Source organism: Nylanderia fulva, unplaced genomic scaffold (assembly GCF_048542155.1).
Source record: "Nylanderia fulva isolate GAGA-0341 unplaced genomic scaffold, ASM4854215v1 Scaffold13, whole genome shotgun sequence".
In the NCBI taxonomy this organism is placed as follows: domain Eukaryota; kingdom Metazoa; phylum Arthropoda; class Insecta; order Hymenoptera; family Formicidae; genus Nylanderia; species Nylanderia fulva.
In genome coordinates this window covers 1,463,408-1,483,336 of record NW_028189518.1, presented here as the reverse complement: position 1 = coordinate 1,483,336, position 19,929 = coordinate 1,463,408, and the positions used below count along the sequence as shown (strand labels likewise).

The 19,929-nt window shown below is 33.9% G+C and overlaps 1 protein-coding gene across 5 annotated transcripts in view; it reads left to right on the top strand.

Annotated features, from left to right (window-relative positions):
* LOC114932472 (protein couch potato) overlaps positions 1–16,634 on the top strand; it is a 77,824-nt gene extending 61,190 nt beyond the window's left edge. For 3 of the 5 annotated variants that reach the window (XM_029304690.2, XM_085479759.1, XM_029304689.2), the window contains 4 exons: positions 2,222–2,355; positions 5,954–6,162; positions 10,488–10,692; positions 15,323–16,634. In XM_029304690.2, the coding sequence (XP_029160523.1) occupies positions 2,222–2,355; positions 5,954–6,162; positions 10,488–10,692; positions 15,323–15,355 (581 nt within the window). In that variant the 3' untranslated portion in view covers positions 15,356–16,634. Of the gene's footprint in view, positions 1–2,221; positions 2,356–5,953; positions 6,163–10,487; positions 10,693–14,667; positions 14,749–15,322 lie in introns of those variants that run through there. The other 2 variants (XM_029304691.2, XM_029304692.2) reach the window with 2 other exon arrangements.
* The last annotated feature ends 3,295 nt before the right edge of the window (positions 16,635–19,929 follow it).

The following is a 19,929-nucleotide window of genomic DNA, read 5'->3' as shown; positions in this document are numbered from 1 at the left end:
TTCCGCAATGTCCGATCGCGGTACAAGGCTATATGAAAGAGCATCTTGTTGCATAATTCCTACCATGATAATTCATATCAGAGTAGTAATTATGCGTTTTTATGAGTTGCGCTCGGTGGAAAAGATGCAACTTTGCGTATACGGTTGCATCGGCCTGCATCGATTTTGCCGCTGTTTTTCGTGACTACGAAACATGCATTCGCGAATGTTGATTTAATAAAAAAAAAAAAAAAAAAAAAAGGAGAGAAAAACCAACGAGCATTCAAGGACTTATTAATGCCATTTCCATCGTTTAAATTTCTTCACGCGGGAAAAATTGTCCATTTAAGCTACGAGTTTAGGTCGATAAATCACTCGAAAATTAGTATTAGATGTATGTACATGCTGAAATACTTTGTGGATAACAAATGATGTGAATGTTACGAATTGCGTAACGAAATTCTTATGCGAGGCCGCGAGCGAAGGTTCACCGGCGCGGTGAGTAGCTCGGAAAAGACGCTCTGTTACATTGTCACCGGCTCATAACGCCTAATCATAAGTCCCTCTCCAGCGATTTGCCGGTTTCTGAGAAGACCATTTTTTTCGTGCCGTGCCGTCGACGATTACGCTCGATAGCGCACTGCACCGTGCCATTACACCGGCATCGCTGCAAATAATCTACGTCGCGGTGCTCGCTCGAGCGGCAACATTCACGATGCAAAGCTCTTCTCAATTTTGTTTAAATAATAATTACATCTGTCATAAATAAATATAAATAAATCAATTTCTTATAAATAAACATATTTATTATTTATTTCTCTAATCGAGGAATAAATAAATAAATAAAATTGGTCAGATTGATAGGTATATAAGTGACTTTCGTACTAATTTATTTTTACAGGAAAACGAATATATTTTTGGAAAATACGTTTTATATAAAAATTAAAGAATTAAAAAAAATGTATTTGTGCTCAATATCAGTTTGACATATAAGAGAGGTCGTAAAAATTTTATTTAATTTTATAATCTGTATATAGCGATTTATATGGACTTTTATAACCATTATTTCAGTGCGATTGAAAGTTACATATCACATAATTCACGATAATCCTTAATGCGCGTGTCTGAGCTTTCTTTTGCGCGATCTTTTTTAATCTCCGTTCATTTAATTCTGGAAAATCCCCGAGTGCAGTAATCAATGCTTCCGTCTTCGTGCATCTCTGTAGCTTTTAGAAAGAAAGCTCGTAAATTGGACATTATCGATCGCATAATCGCTGGGCTCGCAAAACGTTGATGGAATTTATCCGCGTTCTTTCTTTAGCATGGCAAATATTTGCCACGCGAATTACATGGATACTTTGTTTCCTTTGTGTTGAAAACATATTTAATTTCAATTGAAAATAGAGAAAAGCAATACTATATATTACTATATATATATACATATATATATATATATATATACATTGAAATTGTTATAACAATTACGATAATATTGAAATAATTTGAGCGACAAATCAACGCGACCTTAATCATAACATTTGGTATTACACACACATATGAATAATTTTAACAAAAATTTTATATTAAAGCCGCCCAGATATGACAGAAATAAAATAAGTGACTTTTTTAAGCAGGATATCTACTGACAATGAGAGCAAATTTTTTAATCAGAAAGAAATATTTTTATCGGCTCTCAATATTAAGAATATAAATATGATGTTTTTTAAATCGGCCAACAGAGTCAAAGCACAAAAAATTAATTATTCGGAACTGTATCTCTTGGATTGAGATCACTAAGTTCCATATATAAATTAATCTCAAAACTTACATATGGAGAAATAGGCGCGAAAAATATAGGTCCGAAAAGTCGCTGAAGCGGGAAATTTCAAATTTTTTAACTTGAAATATAGTTCTCATTTTTATACTTAAATTTCTGAGTGACAGTAATTTTATCAATTTTGTTAAAAATTACGCAAATATAGTCAAATTATAATTTTATTATATTTTAATACAATCAAATTATAATTAAAAATGTTTTTAAAACTAATATTATTAATTTTACCCTGCAAAAATATGAGTGCGTATTAGACCGAGGTACATTATTATTATGATAATTAATATCGAAATAAAAATCCGATGCAATTTTAGTAGCAGTAGATATCCTGGCGAGCTATAGAATGTAGTCCGCGACCACACGTTTAATTACTCGAGAGACTCTATCTAATCCTGTGCTCTATTACAGACCTAGGGAGTCCATTCTTCCCCGGTGGTCCTGAGTTGTGGCATCATCCATTGGCGTATTCTACAGCCGGCGAATTACCGGGCACGCTGCAACATGCGACGCTGGTGCATCCGGCGTTACATCCTCAGGTCCCCGTACGTTCCTATCTTTGACTATCTGCAGACAAAGCTCTGGAGCCGCCGACGAGCGCCCCGATGCACGTTAGTGATACATGATCGTTATACTCGATTACTCTTACACGGTAACGAGGAGACACGCGAGGGCTCAAGGACCGAAAGGAACTTTCGATCACGGCTGCCTTGAGTCCTCGACTCCTAGATTCCTTAGATTTTTCGATGTTGAATTCTTTAGTGCTTTGAGTATTTGAGTCGCCCTTTGAGTGAGTCTTTGGATTTTTGCACCTTTAGATTTCATCAAACCGATTTCTGGAGAGTGAATTCTTTTAGATTTATCAATCTATTTGGACTATCATCGCACGCTTGAATGATCAGCTTAATTCTTTGACAAATTTAAAGTCGAGTTTCTTCGTTTTTTTATATTATATATTTAATATTATAATATATATATTATATCTTGCTGAATATAATATATCGAATTATAAAGTTGTCAGAAAATTAAATTTAAATTAAGGGATTTAGTCAATTTGCATCTTTGAAATTTTATTTAAAAGCTAATTGTTATCTATAATTGCTATTTATAGTTCAAAAGCTATGTTTATTAATGGAAAATCGGTTGCAATTCGATCAAAAACATCGTTATTTGATACATGATAGGTCATCGAGTATTAATATTAAATACAGCTAACGTCAATACAATAATCATAACAAGTAATATATCGTACGGATTATTAGAAATAATATTTATTCCGCATACGCGCGTACCATCAGCCAACATATTCAAATATTATGCTTTACATCGCTATAAATCGATAGTGCAACTTGTCGTCGCACTGCGTGTTCTCGCGTATTATACAGAAACGTGTGGTTTGCTGTCGTGTGGGTTTGCGTCACGCGAGCTTCAAATCGTGGAGTTTTCAAACTATTGCGATGCTTCCGAAGTTTGTCGCGACATGGATTAATTATGGTTGCCGCAGAACGACGTTAATAAATCCATGGCTTACTTTTTCTCCAGCACGATATTCGGCTTGTCCGTCGCGTTATTTCGATTTTATGAGCTGAGAAAACAATTTTTAATCCATAATGTAATTATTAATAATATATATAATTAAATTAAAAAAAATTATTTTATAATTATTAATGAAAATGAAAAAAAATGAAAATTAAAACGTAATTATAAATAGTCAGATACACATTAAATAATTACATGGCAGCAGTAATCTAAAGGCATGAAAGTTAATTGAATGAAACATATAAATATAAATTTATATATATATAGATATCATCAAAGGGGCATATAATTATTTTAGATATTTATTTTACATTTCCATGTGTATATCGTATGCGAGTTTGCACTATTTTTGGAATTTATTTTCACTCCAATTTAATAGAGATTATTTCAAGATATGTGTGTGCAAAAAATTTCTTTTATTTATTAAAAGATGTGAGATATAAAATCATAAGTTGAAAATTATTGTAAATCTTTAAAACTCGAAAAATCGGAAAAGTTTTTTAACGTGAGTATACTTTCAACCCTCTTTAAGATATCGGTGGTACGAACGATGGTACCATCCATCAAATTCGTGCTATTGATTTTTAATATGACATAAGCTTGTGCCAGGTTTGTATAGGTACCTGTCACGCATTAATGTCGAGCCGTAACTTAGTCGCGAATTATCTACGATTTCTATGAGGATAAACAACGCAGACGTATAGTCACGAATGCGTACGAGCGCGATATTATCTGTATTTTATCGATCGTATGTGTGCGTGCTATCCGTCTGTGATTATATATATATATAAAATATATAGCGATTCTATATTATTCCCTTATACCTCAAAGCGAAATAATTATTATCATGAAGTAATCGAGAATGCGAGAATGAAAAATCGCAACACATTTATATAAATACAATACATTAAGCTGTTACATTTCATTATTATTGATTCAAAAAGTTTTAAATATCTTGGATACATAATTACATTATTAATAGTATTTTTGTTTAGATTTATAATTTTCTAAAATTGGTATTTATATTTTGTTTGCAAGAAATTTAAATTTTAAGAGTTTTGCATTTTATATTTTATTCATAAATATGTGATTTTTTAAATATTGAAATAAGCAAATTTTTATAGGTATAAATTCTATTATTGAAGTCATGCTCATTTTAAGTTTTTCTTTTGCTAAGGAGTTGAGTGTTAAAATTTTTAGATATAAGAAACAATATTTAGATTATGTAAATAATTCTTGCATTACTTAATTATTAGCGTTTCCAATAGGATTCTACGAATTTCTAATTTTTTCATTTTGTTTAATACAGTTTCGCTTTTGCAGAATAAATTGATCAGTGAAAGTATAGAAATTAGTTTTTGTGTAAAAAGAGATATTATATGGCTAAAAGTAATTTTACAAAAAGTCAAGTATCATTACTTCACTTTGTGAAAAGTTATTAATTTATTTTGAAATTTGAAAAATTCCTGTTGAGGAAATGTCTGGAAACGATTGGGCTTTTATAGTAAGCCAATTTTGTATCTCTCATGAAATCTTGAACACAAATCATCCCTATTACGAAAATCGAGAGGATTCCCGATATTCCTCTCGAATTTATCCGCGGCACGAGAGAGAAAATCCGTTGCATTGAACGTTTGATAAATCGAAGGCTCTCGAGCTCGGACTGCCGCGCTATTATTTCCTTTTCCACCGTACGCATCTCGCCGTTCTTTTAACAGAAGTAGAAAAGGAATGAATCTCGAGATATCCACTCAAGAGATAACGAACCGAGAACTCGCTAGCAATAACGTCGAAACTTATTAAGTCGAATATCTAACTCGATTAAATACGTTTTCGACTTGGTGAAACTGACTGAGACCTTGACAAGATCTGTCATCGCTTTGATAAGTTAATAGCAGATACACTCGATGTAAATGATTCGGAATTTCTTTCATGTCAGCGATATTTGCTGCAAATATATTTTTGTATGTAGTTAAATGAGAAATCTGTTGTGCTTCTTCGCGTTTTATAAATAATTTGTTTCCAGCATAGCTACATTGAATTTTATTTCTAGTTTATTAATAAAATAATGTGGTATTGGAATAACTTTGCATCAGCATCAGGAATAAGTTTAAAACTGAATAAAAAAATTTAATTTATGCCTTCATTTATGATTAAAAGCAGAACGAGACAATTACTTTTGTGACATGACAATGACTTGCCATAAAAAAAACGCTATTGCATAGTAGGTATCGCGTGCTAGTTAACACGAATATATGCAAGCAAAACAAATTTATAAAAGGCATATTTTAGTCTGAAAAAGTTTGAAGGATCAAAATACTATTGAAATATTCTTTTATATGTTCCTTGCATTTTTTTTTTGCAAATGGTACGTGCTAATGCTTCCTTTGATTGACGAAAAAGTGCGTTTGCATGCAGACTTTTAGACTTGAATTTTTGTTAAGATGTGAAAAGATATATTTTTTGTTCGTTGAGGGACAAATGTAGAGAAAGACCGGGGCGGATTGACGCAAACGCGTCGCTTCGCGGGCAGACCGACTCTATTCACGCGGCCAAGCGGAGCGAGAGTCAAGTGTATGACGGAAGTATTTATATATCTTCTAGGCGCCTATGTCCCTGCCGCATCCTACAACGCTGACGTCGATACACGCGTCGCTGCCTCATTTTCTACCGTCGCCGGCATTGGCGTCACCGGTCGGGTCACCCTCGTCGCAGCCGAACCTAGCTGTCAGCAATGCGCAGTGCTCCACCCTCTTCGTGGCGAACCTGGGCCAGTTTGTGTCCGAGCATGAACTAAAGGACATATTCAGCAGGTTAGACACATTCTTCGTTTATACTTTATTATCTCCTTTTGTACGTAAGCGAACCGGATACGGTTGTATATTTACTTATCGATTTGGTATATTTATATATCGTACGGCCCGCACGTATACACACACCTATATATATATATATATATATATATATATGTGGGTGTGTGTGTGTGTGTGTATGTGTGATCGTCGAGAATCTAAGAACACTTTAGAACGCATCAAGGTACATTATCGTGACCCGATAAAAGTGTAAATGCATCGTGAGATTTCTAGAAATACACTAGCCAAATTGGAGTATTTCTAATGTTTGAAAGACATTTTTCTTGTATCTAAAAAAAATTTGAACTATACTGATATAATGATGGACCTAGATGCTGCTAAATGTGAAGACTATTCTTATACTATCAAAATTTCTAGCGGAATCTCAATTTATGTATACAGAATCTTAGCATATATAAATATTTAAAGACCACATTGAATGAATATATATATACGTAAAAATTTTAATTTTTCATATTACAATGCAAAAGGTCAGATACAAATATTTATAACAACGACAACAATGATGATAGATTGCTTTGAACAATGAAGTCATGTTTACGCCTGCATATTGGCGATATATGTGTACTAAATACGGGTACCGATACACGTGGGTCTTATCAGTATACCACGTGGTGGTGATACCACGATGACGTTAATTTAACTACTTGCAATTTTAAATGAATGAACAGAAAGAATACATCGATTTAGTCTAAATTTACTAATAATATGTACATACATAATGAAAATTTAGAAATTATTAGATTTTTCATTTCTTAAATTAATATTGATTAAGATAAAGATTTTTTGATTTTTGAATTTTTATTTGCGCGGATTCTAGAAGATTATAATAAATCTGTAATATATCTAGTAACTACATTTTTGAATACTCGTTTAATAACAAAAATCCTTTTAATCATAATTTTCAAATTAAAATCAAAATCTCGCGAATATAAATTTCAGATAAACTAGAATTTTGTATGTTTTGTTGATATTTTGTATCTAAAGTAAAGAAGTCTTGTTACGCTTGATGATTTGCGCTGTCGCATCGTTATGTAATTTTAGCAAGGATATAATACGTTCAAGGATTTTCACGTTAAGCAAAGAATGTTGCTAAGAGAAAACGCGAGCATATACATATACGTACGCGTCGATATAATACATAACGCAAGTAATTTTTCTCATTTCTTACATTCGATAAATTCGCAGAATATCAGTGCTATCTAATAATTATCTAATAATTTAATTTCGCGCAACTTTGATTTGCGTGTATCGCGAAACGAGAACCTTCGGGTCACAAGGAGCGTGAAACGCAAAATCGTAGTTAAACACGGGTGAACCGCTAATTACGGACGGAGATACACACTTAGGCAATTAGAGTACTTGCCTAAGTGCAAGCTATCCAACAAACGGTGGAGTTAAAATATGTTATCCGGTTGGGCACACTACGGTTGCGCTCGCGTAATAAATTATTTTCACGTGCTCCGTCATGCGGAACCTTCCCACGATTCTTAATATGCCTTCGGTATGGTGTTGTGAATCATTGCATCGGGAATTGCAAACTCTTTTCGATATGTCCATGTTAAATGTCTGCGTTAAATCGATTACGCCGCGGCTAATATCTTGCTGTTTCCCTGGGTGCAAACACGTTCCTACGTGGGGATAACAAAAATTCAAGCCCGTTCGTTAACCTTTGATTAATACTGTAAACTCCAATCACGTATTTGCAATTATGGGATTGTAATAATGAGAAAGGAAAATTGCGTAAACCAATATTGTGCAGGCTTCGCTGCAAAATTATATATGATATTGTTAAAATATTTGATACGATTGAATATTGGGGAATATAATTACTTCGACATTTCTGCTGTCGATTACTATGGTCATCAGTTGGAGTTTAAGAAAAGTTTTCAGTTAAGAATTGCAGAGAGTTATTATATATTTTATTCTCTTCTTTTTCTTGTATATAATTTATAACTTCGTGAAAATTAAATAGATAAAAAATTTAAGGATCCAAGAATTGACAACGTTGATAAAGAGTATAAAAGTTTTAAACGATTTAGAAATATATATTTATATAGCAATAATGTTATTGTATCTTACCTGAGAGAAATTGTATTAAGTTGCAAATTATATTAAATTTTGGATAGACAATCGTCGAATGACTTTTCTCGAAGAATCGAAGTTTAACACTTTTCGACAACAAAATTTAATAAAAATATTATTTAATTTCAGATAATTTCAATAATTTTTGTATCTTTTCCTAAATAATAGTTTTGTAATTTTTTTTGTCTTATGAATGATATTAATTAACGCATTAGTTATTAGTTTGATTCATATTTACATACCGTTTTTAATTGAATTTTAATATCACGACGTGAGATATAAGAATCATTACTCGTTAAAAACAATTTAATCGTTGTTTGTTAATAACAATTTCTTCGATACACAATATATGAATAATAACTAGAAGACGCGTTCTGCTCTTTCGAGTTTCGCCGCTGACGGAAGTCTGTGCGCGACTGTCTTGCAAGTTCTGTCGCCAATAGAGAAGCCCTTCTTCCCCTCCCGTATAATTAGCCCGCGAAATCTCATTATTCTGCAAACCCCGGAGTTCTGCAGTATGAATTCGTAAGTGAGTGCCTGAGTTAATTACACGCGTTTGTACGTGCGGGAGGCACGCTGCGCATTCTGCAATTTTCGGTAGCTCACGGGAGTATTCGACGGAATTTCGTTGTCGGCAACGTGAATACATTGTGTTCGTCGTATGTAATTCGACCATTGTTCTTGCACGAGTAATTATTACGCGTTGGTAGACTCCAATAAAAATATGTTTGTGGAATTAACATTTTGCGACAAAGCACTTTTGAATATTTTTAATACTGTACAAGTCAAGTACATTAAATAATTAATAATTGATTAGAAATCGTGGAAAGTTATAATAGATCATAAACAATGCAATTTTATATTTTATAATTTATATATTTATATTTTAATATCTCTGGAATTTTTGATTTTTCATTTTGAAATTTTCCTTATATTTTTAAAATTTAATTTTTAAAAAATATTTTTAGCGTGTTACTATTTTTATTAATCGATTTAATCTTGAACCTATTTAATTTTAACAAATTGTATGTTTTTTTCTCATTTTTTCTTAAGATAGTCAATTTCAATTTTCATATTTATCAAAATATTGTAAAATAAAGAAGAGATATTCAGAGGAATTACATAATTCTAATTTGTAGCATTAATAAGTCTATATATATATATTCGTACATTTATGTATGCATTAGGCTTTAAATTGACGGATTCTGATTTACGTTCTCGCAGTGGATTTGTAATCAGCTTTTGTTAGTAAACGTATTAGGATCAATAACCATAGTAATCGACGCTGAAGGGTAAACGATGAAGCATCAAGTATCTGCACCTAAATTTCCGGCTAGAGGGCGATGGTGTTGAGATTGTGCAAGTCCGTGAACGCCGAAAGCTTTGTAACTAACAGCACCGCCTCCAAATATCACCGACATCCGCTAATCATTTGCCACCGTCGTAGATCGTAGGCATATAGGACGCACTTGTACTAGTACCCGTACCATGCGACCAGTGTCGTTTACTAATTGTCGGTGTGCCGAACACAATTGCACGGAGGGTAATGTCTGGAATGTCGCGAACAATCGACCTAATCGCGGATTTGCACCGAGCACACTGTGAATCTAATCCTGAAGGATTACGATAACAGAGGAGTAATCCTTCTAATGATTTAAAATAAGAAAGGAAAACATGTTTAATCATTTTAACGATTTATAATGATTTTCTAAGTAACATGAAAATAATGGATATTTGAAAAATGAACAATATATTTACGCGATATTTAATTAATCGAAAGTTATACAAAGTAATAGATCTGTATTTGGCAGAATAGAAATAATTTTATCATTAAATTTTGATTTGATTTTTCTATACAATGATAAAAAAAAAACATATTTAAATTTGTATTTTAACATATTAAATAATTATTTTCATACATATATATCGAAGAAAAAAATTCACAGCTGTTTAAGATCTGAATTTGATAAATTCTGACTTTGTGTCGCATCCCCTCCGTGTAATGAATTACCCTGTATCGGCACTGCCTAACACCACCGACATCATCGACAACCATCATTGACAACCAAGCAATAACCAAGACCCCCGTTAAACCCTTAACCCCTTTGCCCCTTCTACCAGAGTACTGTCTTTACGACTAACTAGAGCACGTATTGTACGCTTCTCTTATTTGTGCACAGTTTTCCTGGTTTCTCCCGGCTTCGTATGCACACGAAGGGAGGGTCGCCAGTGGCCTTTGTCGAATACCAAGACGTTCGCTACGCGGCCCAGGCGATGGCCACTCTCCAAGGGTCCTTTCTCCTCTCCTCCGACCGGGGAGCGATACGAATCGAATATGCAAAGTCAAAAATGGCCGAGGTGGGCTTTACAAATCTCTGGATCGAAGTAGGTTCCACTTTATGCTACAATAGACCGCTGCGAAGGACGTCATAGGGAAGGGGCGGCTCTATTTGTGATAGGCGAGGTTTCACGTACTTAGGTCCTCAGTGGAAATTCGCGGTATTTATCTTCCCTGTGTCTATGTAGGGCGAAGATGATGGTTTCGGGAAAGATGGCGTGTGCGAGGCACTTTAGAAACGCGAAAGCGTATATTGCACATGTCGAGAGCCTCGATGAAGAGGGCGTTTGTTGCGGTCAAGCTTGGAGCTTGCATACTCGAGGCCTTCGAACACCCAGGGTCCTCGCTTGCGCGCCTAAACCCTTAGCACGAGTGTTTACTGTGGTCTAGCACAAGACCCTTGCACATTGCGAGGTTCTGGGTGGTCGTTTAGTCCGTCCTATGATAGAGCCGCCTCTGCAAAGATGCGATCAACGATTAATAAAACGTAGAGCTGTGCTGTCGTCGACATTTCATATTCGCTTACTTTCTTTCGGCGTACTATAATCATTGTTATTGCTATCGTACTGAATTTTAAATCTTTTTGAAAGACGTTGCTTTAGAACTTTTTTATGAATAAGGATTTTCAGCTTTTTGGAAAGAAGAGATACACTGCATAATTTTTATAATCTTGTTCAAATAATATAAAATTCTAAATTTAGAATACGAATATTAATAGTCACATAAATACAATTGTGTGTAATAATATATATTTGTGAAAAATATGTCTTATAAAATATATTATTTTGTAATAACTTGTACACACAAAGGTTTAAAATTAAATTTACTTTATAGCGACTTTAATTGAAATTTCGAACACAGCTATGCGTTTCTATCTATATAGAGGTCGAAAAACTGATATACTTTCGATGACTAAAATTCGATACTATGGACACAGGAAAATGATAGTTATATATATTTATAAAACTGTAAAAATCTGGAACGAAAATATATTTTTCTGTATCTGTAGCATCGAAGATCGGCGATCGGCGTCATTGAAATGAATATATCGATTTCGATCCTTGTTTTTTTATCGGCTCCGAAAAAATGCGTCAGGCCCGATTGAATCGATCCTGGATTATTATTCAATTTAATTTTCGCGGTTTTGACTCTTGAAAGCATTCGCGCCTCGAGGCAACAGAGACAGGCCGTCGCTTTCAAAACCAATTAAATTCAATTAACGACGGCTGTCCTGCTGAAGGATTCGCATTCGAACGGCGAATGCACAATCGCGCGTCGGTGTCAATGGCCAATCGTCAATTATACGTCTGTTAATCGTCTACTCATCACGTGAAAACCAGAATTACGATTCCTCTCGTCTTTTTTTTCGTTTTGTTTTTTTTTCTTTTTTCTATCGCTCGATTGACATATGCGTTTCTAATTGGGGCGTTTAATTTTCACCAATCCATCGATTTATTTTTACTTTTTTACAATTTTTTTCTTTTTTTTTTGCACTATTCCAAGCAAAGGTTGAAATTGCTGTAATTTCGAAGAGTTCAGATGTTACGATGTTACAGAACTGATAAAAAAGTGATCCCGATATTTATGTCTGAAGTGGAAACACGATATTTGATAGTAAGATAAAGTAGGTTTTTCATATCTGTAATATTGAAGATTAAACTCGTCTAAATTACATCATTTTAATCTTAGAAATTCTAGATTTTTTCTTTTTCTCATTATATTCCTTCTTTATTGATGCCTGTTTGTTGAGCTGCTCGTATTCTTACGTAATTTCCTTCATATGAAATCCTTCTTTCTATCCTATATGTTGATTTTCGCTGTATTAAATCTGTTTTTATTTTACAACTGTATTATATAGATGCGTCGAGCACTATGCACCTACCTGTAGCAATGTATTAATTGGCTGTAATAACGCTTGAGAAAATATTGGATATGTAAAATATTAAAATCAATTTTATTGAAAATGAATTTTGATTAATAATGTTTGTGATGATAAAATATTTTAAATTTGTTTTTGCATTTATTTTGCGTTTTTTAAACTTGTATATATTTTTAAAATTTAATTAAAGTGTAATTAAAATTTGATTGAAATTGTTTCTATTCTAAGAACATATCTTGTTTTTAAAATGTTTATACTACATTATTTTAAGATTTGTAGAAATTAAAAAGAAATTGATACGTGTCAATTTTATTCTTTGGTTTAATTACGATTGGAGTTTAAACGAAATTCATTTTAAGAATTATAGTAAAAATCTAAAGTAGAAAAGAGATAAGTCAGGCACAAACGATGATTCTGAGGTTCCGCTTTTAATTAAGATCGTATTTTCGCTGATAAAGGAAAATTCGTCGGACATTTAAGGATCGATCTTACTTGCGTAATTTAAGGGCTGAACTAAGTTCAACTCGCGGGTTATCCAATCGCTAAAAGGATTGAACTAATTAATTAGCTAAGTAATTAAGCTGCGTTAAATGAAGTTGGCGGAGTTGTTCGTCTGGCCGAAATATAGTAGCAATAACATATCGATATAAAAAAGCGCATGACATTCACAATGTTCGTAATATTTGACGCAAAATGCACAAGCCAAGAAAACAATTTGTATCATCTTCCAGTTAAATAGAGAATTATTTTAAAATGAATGATAATTCAAGAAAATCTATTATAAGTAATATGTAACGTTATACGGTTTTCAATTTTCATTGGTTATTAAAATTTCTATAAAATCTAGATTTATAAAATTTATAAAATTAAAATTCAGTTGTACTAATAATTCGAATTAAATAAGCTACCGATTTAGTGATTTGCTATTTTTTAAATTATAGTCTTATCCCTAACAGCAGAAATGTTCGAAAAATATTCAGAAAATATCCATAGAATATTGCAACATTCTATGGATATTCTCTGAATATCTTTCGGACATTTCTGCTGTTAGGGATATATCTTTCAATTTTATGGAATGAAATGTTATATGATAATGAAATTATATGATAATTTTGGTTTTTAAGAATTTAGATCTTGAAATAAATTTTTGAATTATAGAATTGAGAAATCCTAGAATCGGAGGCTTTAATAATCCACTCGAAATTGTACGAAAATGGATTCATGTCGGAGCAAAAGTGTGTCACCTAAAATTGATCGGTGACTAAAAAAGAGCGCTCCGGATTCGGATCGCCCGACCTTACCCTTTGAACTCGATGGATCGATACTGTTCGCTTGCGATTACAATCGTATCGCAACTTGTTTATTCATATACGCGATGCCGAAAAACTGCAATTGATCATGCTATAAATGAAGTTGCTATCACGCGTCGTCCTTCTCATTTTCGCATTAGACGATCGATACGGTCCGCTTGGGGTTGGGCACGGCCGAACACGTCATCATTAATTTGCGTTTTATGAAGATGTCTAGCGCTACATTATCCATCTAGTGTAGAATATTTATCAATTAAAACTCGTCCTTTTTTATAAGTGAACACATCAAGTCCTACGTGTGAATATTTTTTTCTCCGTCAGCGGTTTTTTAATATACATATGTATATCATCAAAATCTTTTATATTTAAGTTTTCTTATTAGATAAGTGAACATTTTTTATGAGATTATTGGAAAACGAAAGCTACGTGAAAAATCTGAGTTGTTGAACGATCCAGTTTTTAAAATTTTTTGGCTCTTTTTGTTCTTTTATATTCAAATATATTCTCTTTTGAGTATATTAAATATACACATATTTTTACATCAACATCATGTTGAATAAATACAATATTATAATTTCTCTTTTATACTTAACTTTTTTCAAGATTTTGACGTTATTAGAATATCATAAGAAAATATTGTCACAAGATTTACGTTATCTTGTTTTCTTATTCAAGTCATCTTGAATCTTCTATGGTATGTAAATACGTTTTATTCATAATATCTCTGTTTATTCCCGCGGGTCTCTTTCCCAAGACACAACAAAATTCAATCTATCCATCTGTTTCCCTACATCTCGTTTCCCTTACATCTACATTGTACTCTCCTTCTTTAGGCCGTGTGTGCACCCCTTCGTTGACCGAGAGCTTTGAGCAGACCGTGAAAGAGCGCTTTTCAGCATAGTCATGTCCTAATGAGGTACGCAAATTACTCAATGGCAAGACGTCACCTCTTCACATCGGGCGCTCTTTATTCGGTAACAAGACAAATGTACGTTCTCCTTTCATGCTCGGTCAGAGTACTCGACCGAGTCTTTGTGCAAACTGTCACCGTGTGTGACATATTGAGCATCGGGATTAAGAAATCCGTTATGAGTGGTTGTCAGACTTTGGGTCCTTGCGCCTTCAGACATTTGTATCCTTCAACTCGTGAATGTGTTCAAAACTTAACTTCTCTCGAAAATTTTAATTCGCAATCAAGATAATTTTTTTATTGTATATTTTCTCAAGTTTTATTTTTTTTGAATCATATTAATAATGAATTAAATAGCAGAAGATGATGCAATTTTTTTTTCTTATGTATATATCATTAAGGATGTCTGCATAATAAGAAAAAAGTTACCGTATTCTCGGAGAGAACGATTAATTCCGCCTAGAAAAAATTTTTGTATTAATGACGAATATATGTGCGTGATATCTACAATTAAGCGATTTTTATGCGTTTGCACGCCGTATCACGAATTGTTCTAATCGTTTGTATCGATTTTTCAGGGATCAAAGAGACAAGAAAACGGCCAACCTTAAGATCGATATCAACGGTATGTAAAGGGGTAGAGGATCAGCCGGTCCGAGGAGACGGCGTTTTTCGCCGAACAGGACATCAATCAGAAAATAAAACACGAGGAAGAACCGCGCAGGAAGCTGTACATTACTCGAACAGTCGACATATCACCGGCGAGAGATCGCGAGAAATGAAAACGTCGCAAACGCGGGAGCACATAGACGTAAACACACATGACACACAATAAGAAAATTAAAAAAAAAAAAAAAAGAAAAAAGAAAAAGAGAAGAGACGCAGAAATTGTGAACGTGGATGGTAGAAGAGCAAAAGATTTTCGATCGCTCTTCCGCCGAAAGGAACACAGCAAACATATCGGTAGGCAAATTCTTGTAAATTCTTCAATATTGCAGAACGGAGGCGTGTTGGTTCGCGCGACTCTAGCGGGGGGCCCAATATAATCACGTAATATTCCTAGGTATATATATTTTTTAACGAACTTAACTTATCGATTCGCGTACCTATCTTTACCTACTATTTATTTTTCACCGTGTCTTTGATCGCGATCGACGACGACGAAGCGAGAGAGAAAAAAGATGATAGCTGGAATGAGATGGTAGCAGAGGAAAGATCGAAGAGAGAAAATAACAGAAATGAGAGAAGTAAAGCGAAGCGAGGAAGCGGATTTCGTTTCTTGTATACATATGCAAAGAGAGAAGGCACTCTTCGATACTCACACTTCTATCGCGATGTTTGTTTACACATGTACACATACACATACATATACATGCGCAGACTTTTTCAGATACATTAACAAGCGCCATGACGCCATTCCGGGATAGTATAAAAATATACGCGAAGTATCATAAAAATTGCATTAAACGATAACTTATTGTTTTGAAAAAAAAATATTTATATCAAAATTTTTGTAAAATAAATACATATCAAACTCGAGCTTTCTAAATTATGCGTATTGTCGAGGAAATAAAATTTTATTCGAACCTCGAGTACAAAATTATTCAATGATTGATACGGATTGGCGACTCTTGCGAATCTTAATGGCGGTTCCAACATGAAATTCTACACACTGAAACGAAACAAGTGAGACGAAGACGAGTACATCAAGCTTAATACCAAAGGTGCCCTAAGAAGCGTGTATTTATGTTTTATCATCGGCGTGTCGCGCGAAGCACGAACGCGCGTACTTTTAACTATTGTATCTTGTTAAGAAGAGTTTAGTGTCCTAGGCGTGGATGAGAATAAAGAGAATAAGAAAAAAAGAGGGAAAGAAAGAGAGAAGAGAGAGGGAGGAGAGAGAGAGAGTATGTGTGTGTGTGAGAAGGAAAAATAAAAAAAAATCCGAGAAAGTGAGAAAGTATGAATAAAAGTGCGAATGCAAGAAAATATGTATGATAACAAGGAAAGAGTAAGAAAGAAAGAGGAAGAGAGAGAGAGAGAGAAAGAGCAACCACATCGAGAGAATAAATGTTAAATGAGAGAATGTGATTATAATTAATAATCTCTTATACATATATATTTAATATATATAATATATATTATAATATATATAATATATATATAATATATATATGTACATATATATACATACATAACGAACGCGAACATATCATAGGATTAAGTCTGTAGACGAGAATTAAAGAGCATCGAGAAGAAAACTTGAACAACCATCTGCCTTTTTAAGGCAAAAGAAGTTAAGAAAAAGAAAGAAAGAGAGAGCGAAAGAAAGGGGGATGATAGTAGAGGGTGATGTGCCCCGCGTGTTAGAAACGGCGGCCAACTCGGCACGTAATTTGCCCAAGTGCCTTCCTGTTGGTCGAGTCACAAGCTGTAATCGGTAGCGCGTTTACGTATATAGGTCTTGTCTTGATTTTTCGAGCACCCCAAAAAAAGAGAGAAATTTTCACCACTTCTCTATACACGCAACCGTGTCTGGAATATGTCTCCTCAATTCTGTCGCCTTGTCGCACCCTCCTTTTTCCCTAGCCCTCTTCCGGTCTTGCTTCCTCGACGGCGGAAGGCTGCAAAAGAGGATGCATTCAAGCACCCCATGATAACGATTCAAGGATCAAAGGCGGCTCTTTAACGAAGCTTCGAGCGAAGCGCGTTTCTCGAAATGATTGAACGCACTCGTGAAAATCTGTAATGGCTGGTAGTAATTCCTCTTGGATATAGTTGGAACTTCTGTTGTATATTCGTATAACTCATATTATAATTCTATATTACTCTGATTCGTTGTAGTTTTCTCATTGTATAAGCATATTCAAAATTCTAATTATGTAAACGTATAATATTAATGCAGAATCTTAATAATTTACGTTTTTAAAAAGATTACACGGTGATTAGCTTTTGGAAGCTTTCTTTATACAGCTGATCTTCCGCCGACGAGTCCTTAAGTTTCGCAGTGAATCCTTTTACCCTCCGCTGTATATCACTGGGCATTTATTACATGCACATCCGCAATTAATGAAGAATGAAAGTTATTTAAAGAAAATAAGAGTAGCCACCGATTAACAGTGGATAATGACTATGTCGATAGTGACGATCATTTACCGGCGCGCTCGGGCGAACTGATCGGTCATCCGTCGTCACTGATCATCTATCATCGATCGTTATCATCGATTGTCAAGTCACGATCGCGCCAGCACGTTCTTTATTTTTCTACGGAAAGCGACTGGAATATGCACCATGTTAGAAATATCACTCTGCGATACTGGGACTTGACGCGAACACACGAAATATACACGCGTGAGAGGAATAATATAACGTGATAAAATAGAAAGACACTGTTGTGTCAGATGAATATTTGAGTTTCCACTTTAACCCTTTGCACTCTTGCCTGAAATCTTACTTATAGATGAGAACGTAGGTTATTAGAAAATGTGAAAAAGGGTACATTATTTTATATTACGCGATGTTTTGGATTTAACGTTGGTAGCTAACAAACACACCATTGCGACGTAAAATGTGATTTATGGAACTTTAGAAAGTCTAATCTAAGTTTGTAATTGAATCGAGGCCTTACATTTATAATTCAAGAAGCAGGATGGAACGGACTGAGATTTAGATCTTTTTCTCATTTGAGAAAACATCGATGGTATCGCAGATATATAAAAAGCAATGATTACATGTTAATCGAGTAATAAAAATATTATTGGGGGTGAAATAGCACGAAACAAGACTTGTTACACGCTTGGCTTTCTTATTTAAAAAACACCACCTTGCATAATTTTGCAATTAAAAAAGAATGTAAATTAAATCTGAGCGCAAAGGGTTAATGGGATGCAACAATATCAAGAGTAAGAAGACTTATTAAGAGTTTCGAATCTGTCGGGATCGGAAGAAAAGAGATAGGAAAAGTATCTATATAACAAGGGAGGAAGATAGCGATATAAAAGTATACACGAGACAAGTTTTGGATAACGCGACCGTGATTGCTCGAGTATCGCGATCGCGAAGGATGATCGTCGATCTTGCGAGGATGCGGCGCGGCAAATGCATTATTCGGTGTATTCAATGGCTCGTTATTTTATAATTAGCCGTTAAGAGACGGATTCGTTGTCATCGGAATCGACGAATCGAAAGAATTAGATTGAATTTTAAAGTGCTTTACAAAAGTGAACTAACACATATCAGTAGGCAGTATGCTATTATTACATTAACATAGAGTGGTAATTGCGTATAAGAATATTAGAGGTTAATATAAATTATAAAAAAGTATATATATATATATATACATATATCTACAGATAGATATATATATTAAATGAAGAAAAAATTATATATAAAATCGCGCGACGTCGTGTTAAAGTACAGGGGGACGAGGGCGAGAAGTACATGTCAATCAGATATTTTGTACCGTCTCTAGAGGAAATTATTCTAACGAGTCCGTTTTTTTCATTTCTTTTTGATATATACACACATATGTATATATACACACATATGTGTATAGGCATATACATGGATATATAATGGACATATACATATACATATCGTGGAAGCGAATCATGCGTAACGCACTAAATGCGATTGTGATTGGGACCCTTAAAAGCATTCGGACCGCGTCTTTTATTCTGGAAGAAAACTATCGTTTATCTTTTATTGATAAATTCGAAAAAAAGTCGTACACACAATATTTCACGTAATAACATTTATTTTTTTTTTTATTATATAAATTCAAAAATATATGAAAGAAGGGAAAAGGTAAAAAATATATAAAATATGTATCATTTGAATTTTTATTCTCTCAAATATTTGGAAAATTGAAAACTTGCAGTTTATATTATTAACAGGATGAGATAATCTTGAATCGGTTGTACAACTTTTTTTCGAAAAGATTCTTCACTCTCGCTATAATAACATCGAATTATCGATGTGCATTATCAGTCTACTTTGACAAATTACAACTCGATTGATTTTTGCATGCTGAAAACAATTTAAAATTTAATTCACGATAAGGGGGCTCAGTTTAGGCCCGCGTAAAGTTAATCGAAGAGGGAAAGAAAGCGAGATCCGAAAACGCGAGATCACCAAAGATGGCAATGTATCGATCCAAAGATTACCAATAGACCTCACAAAGACT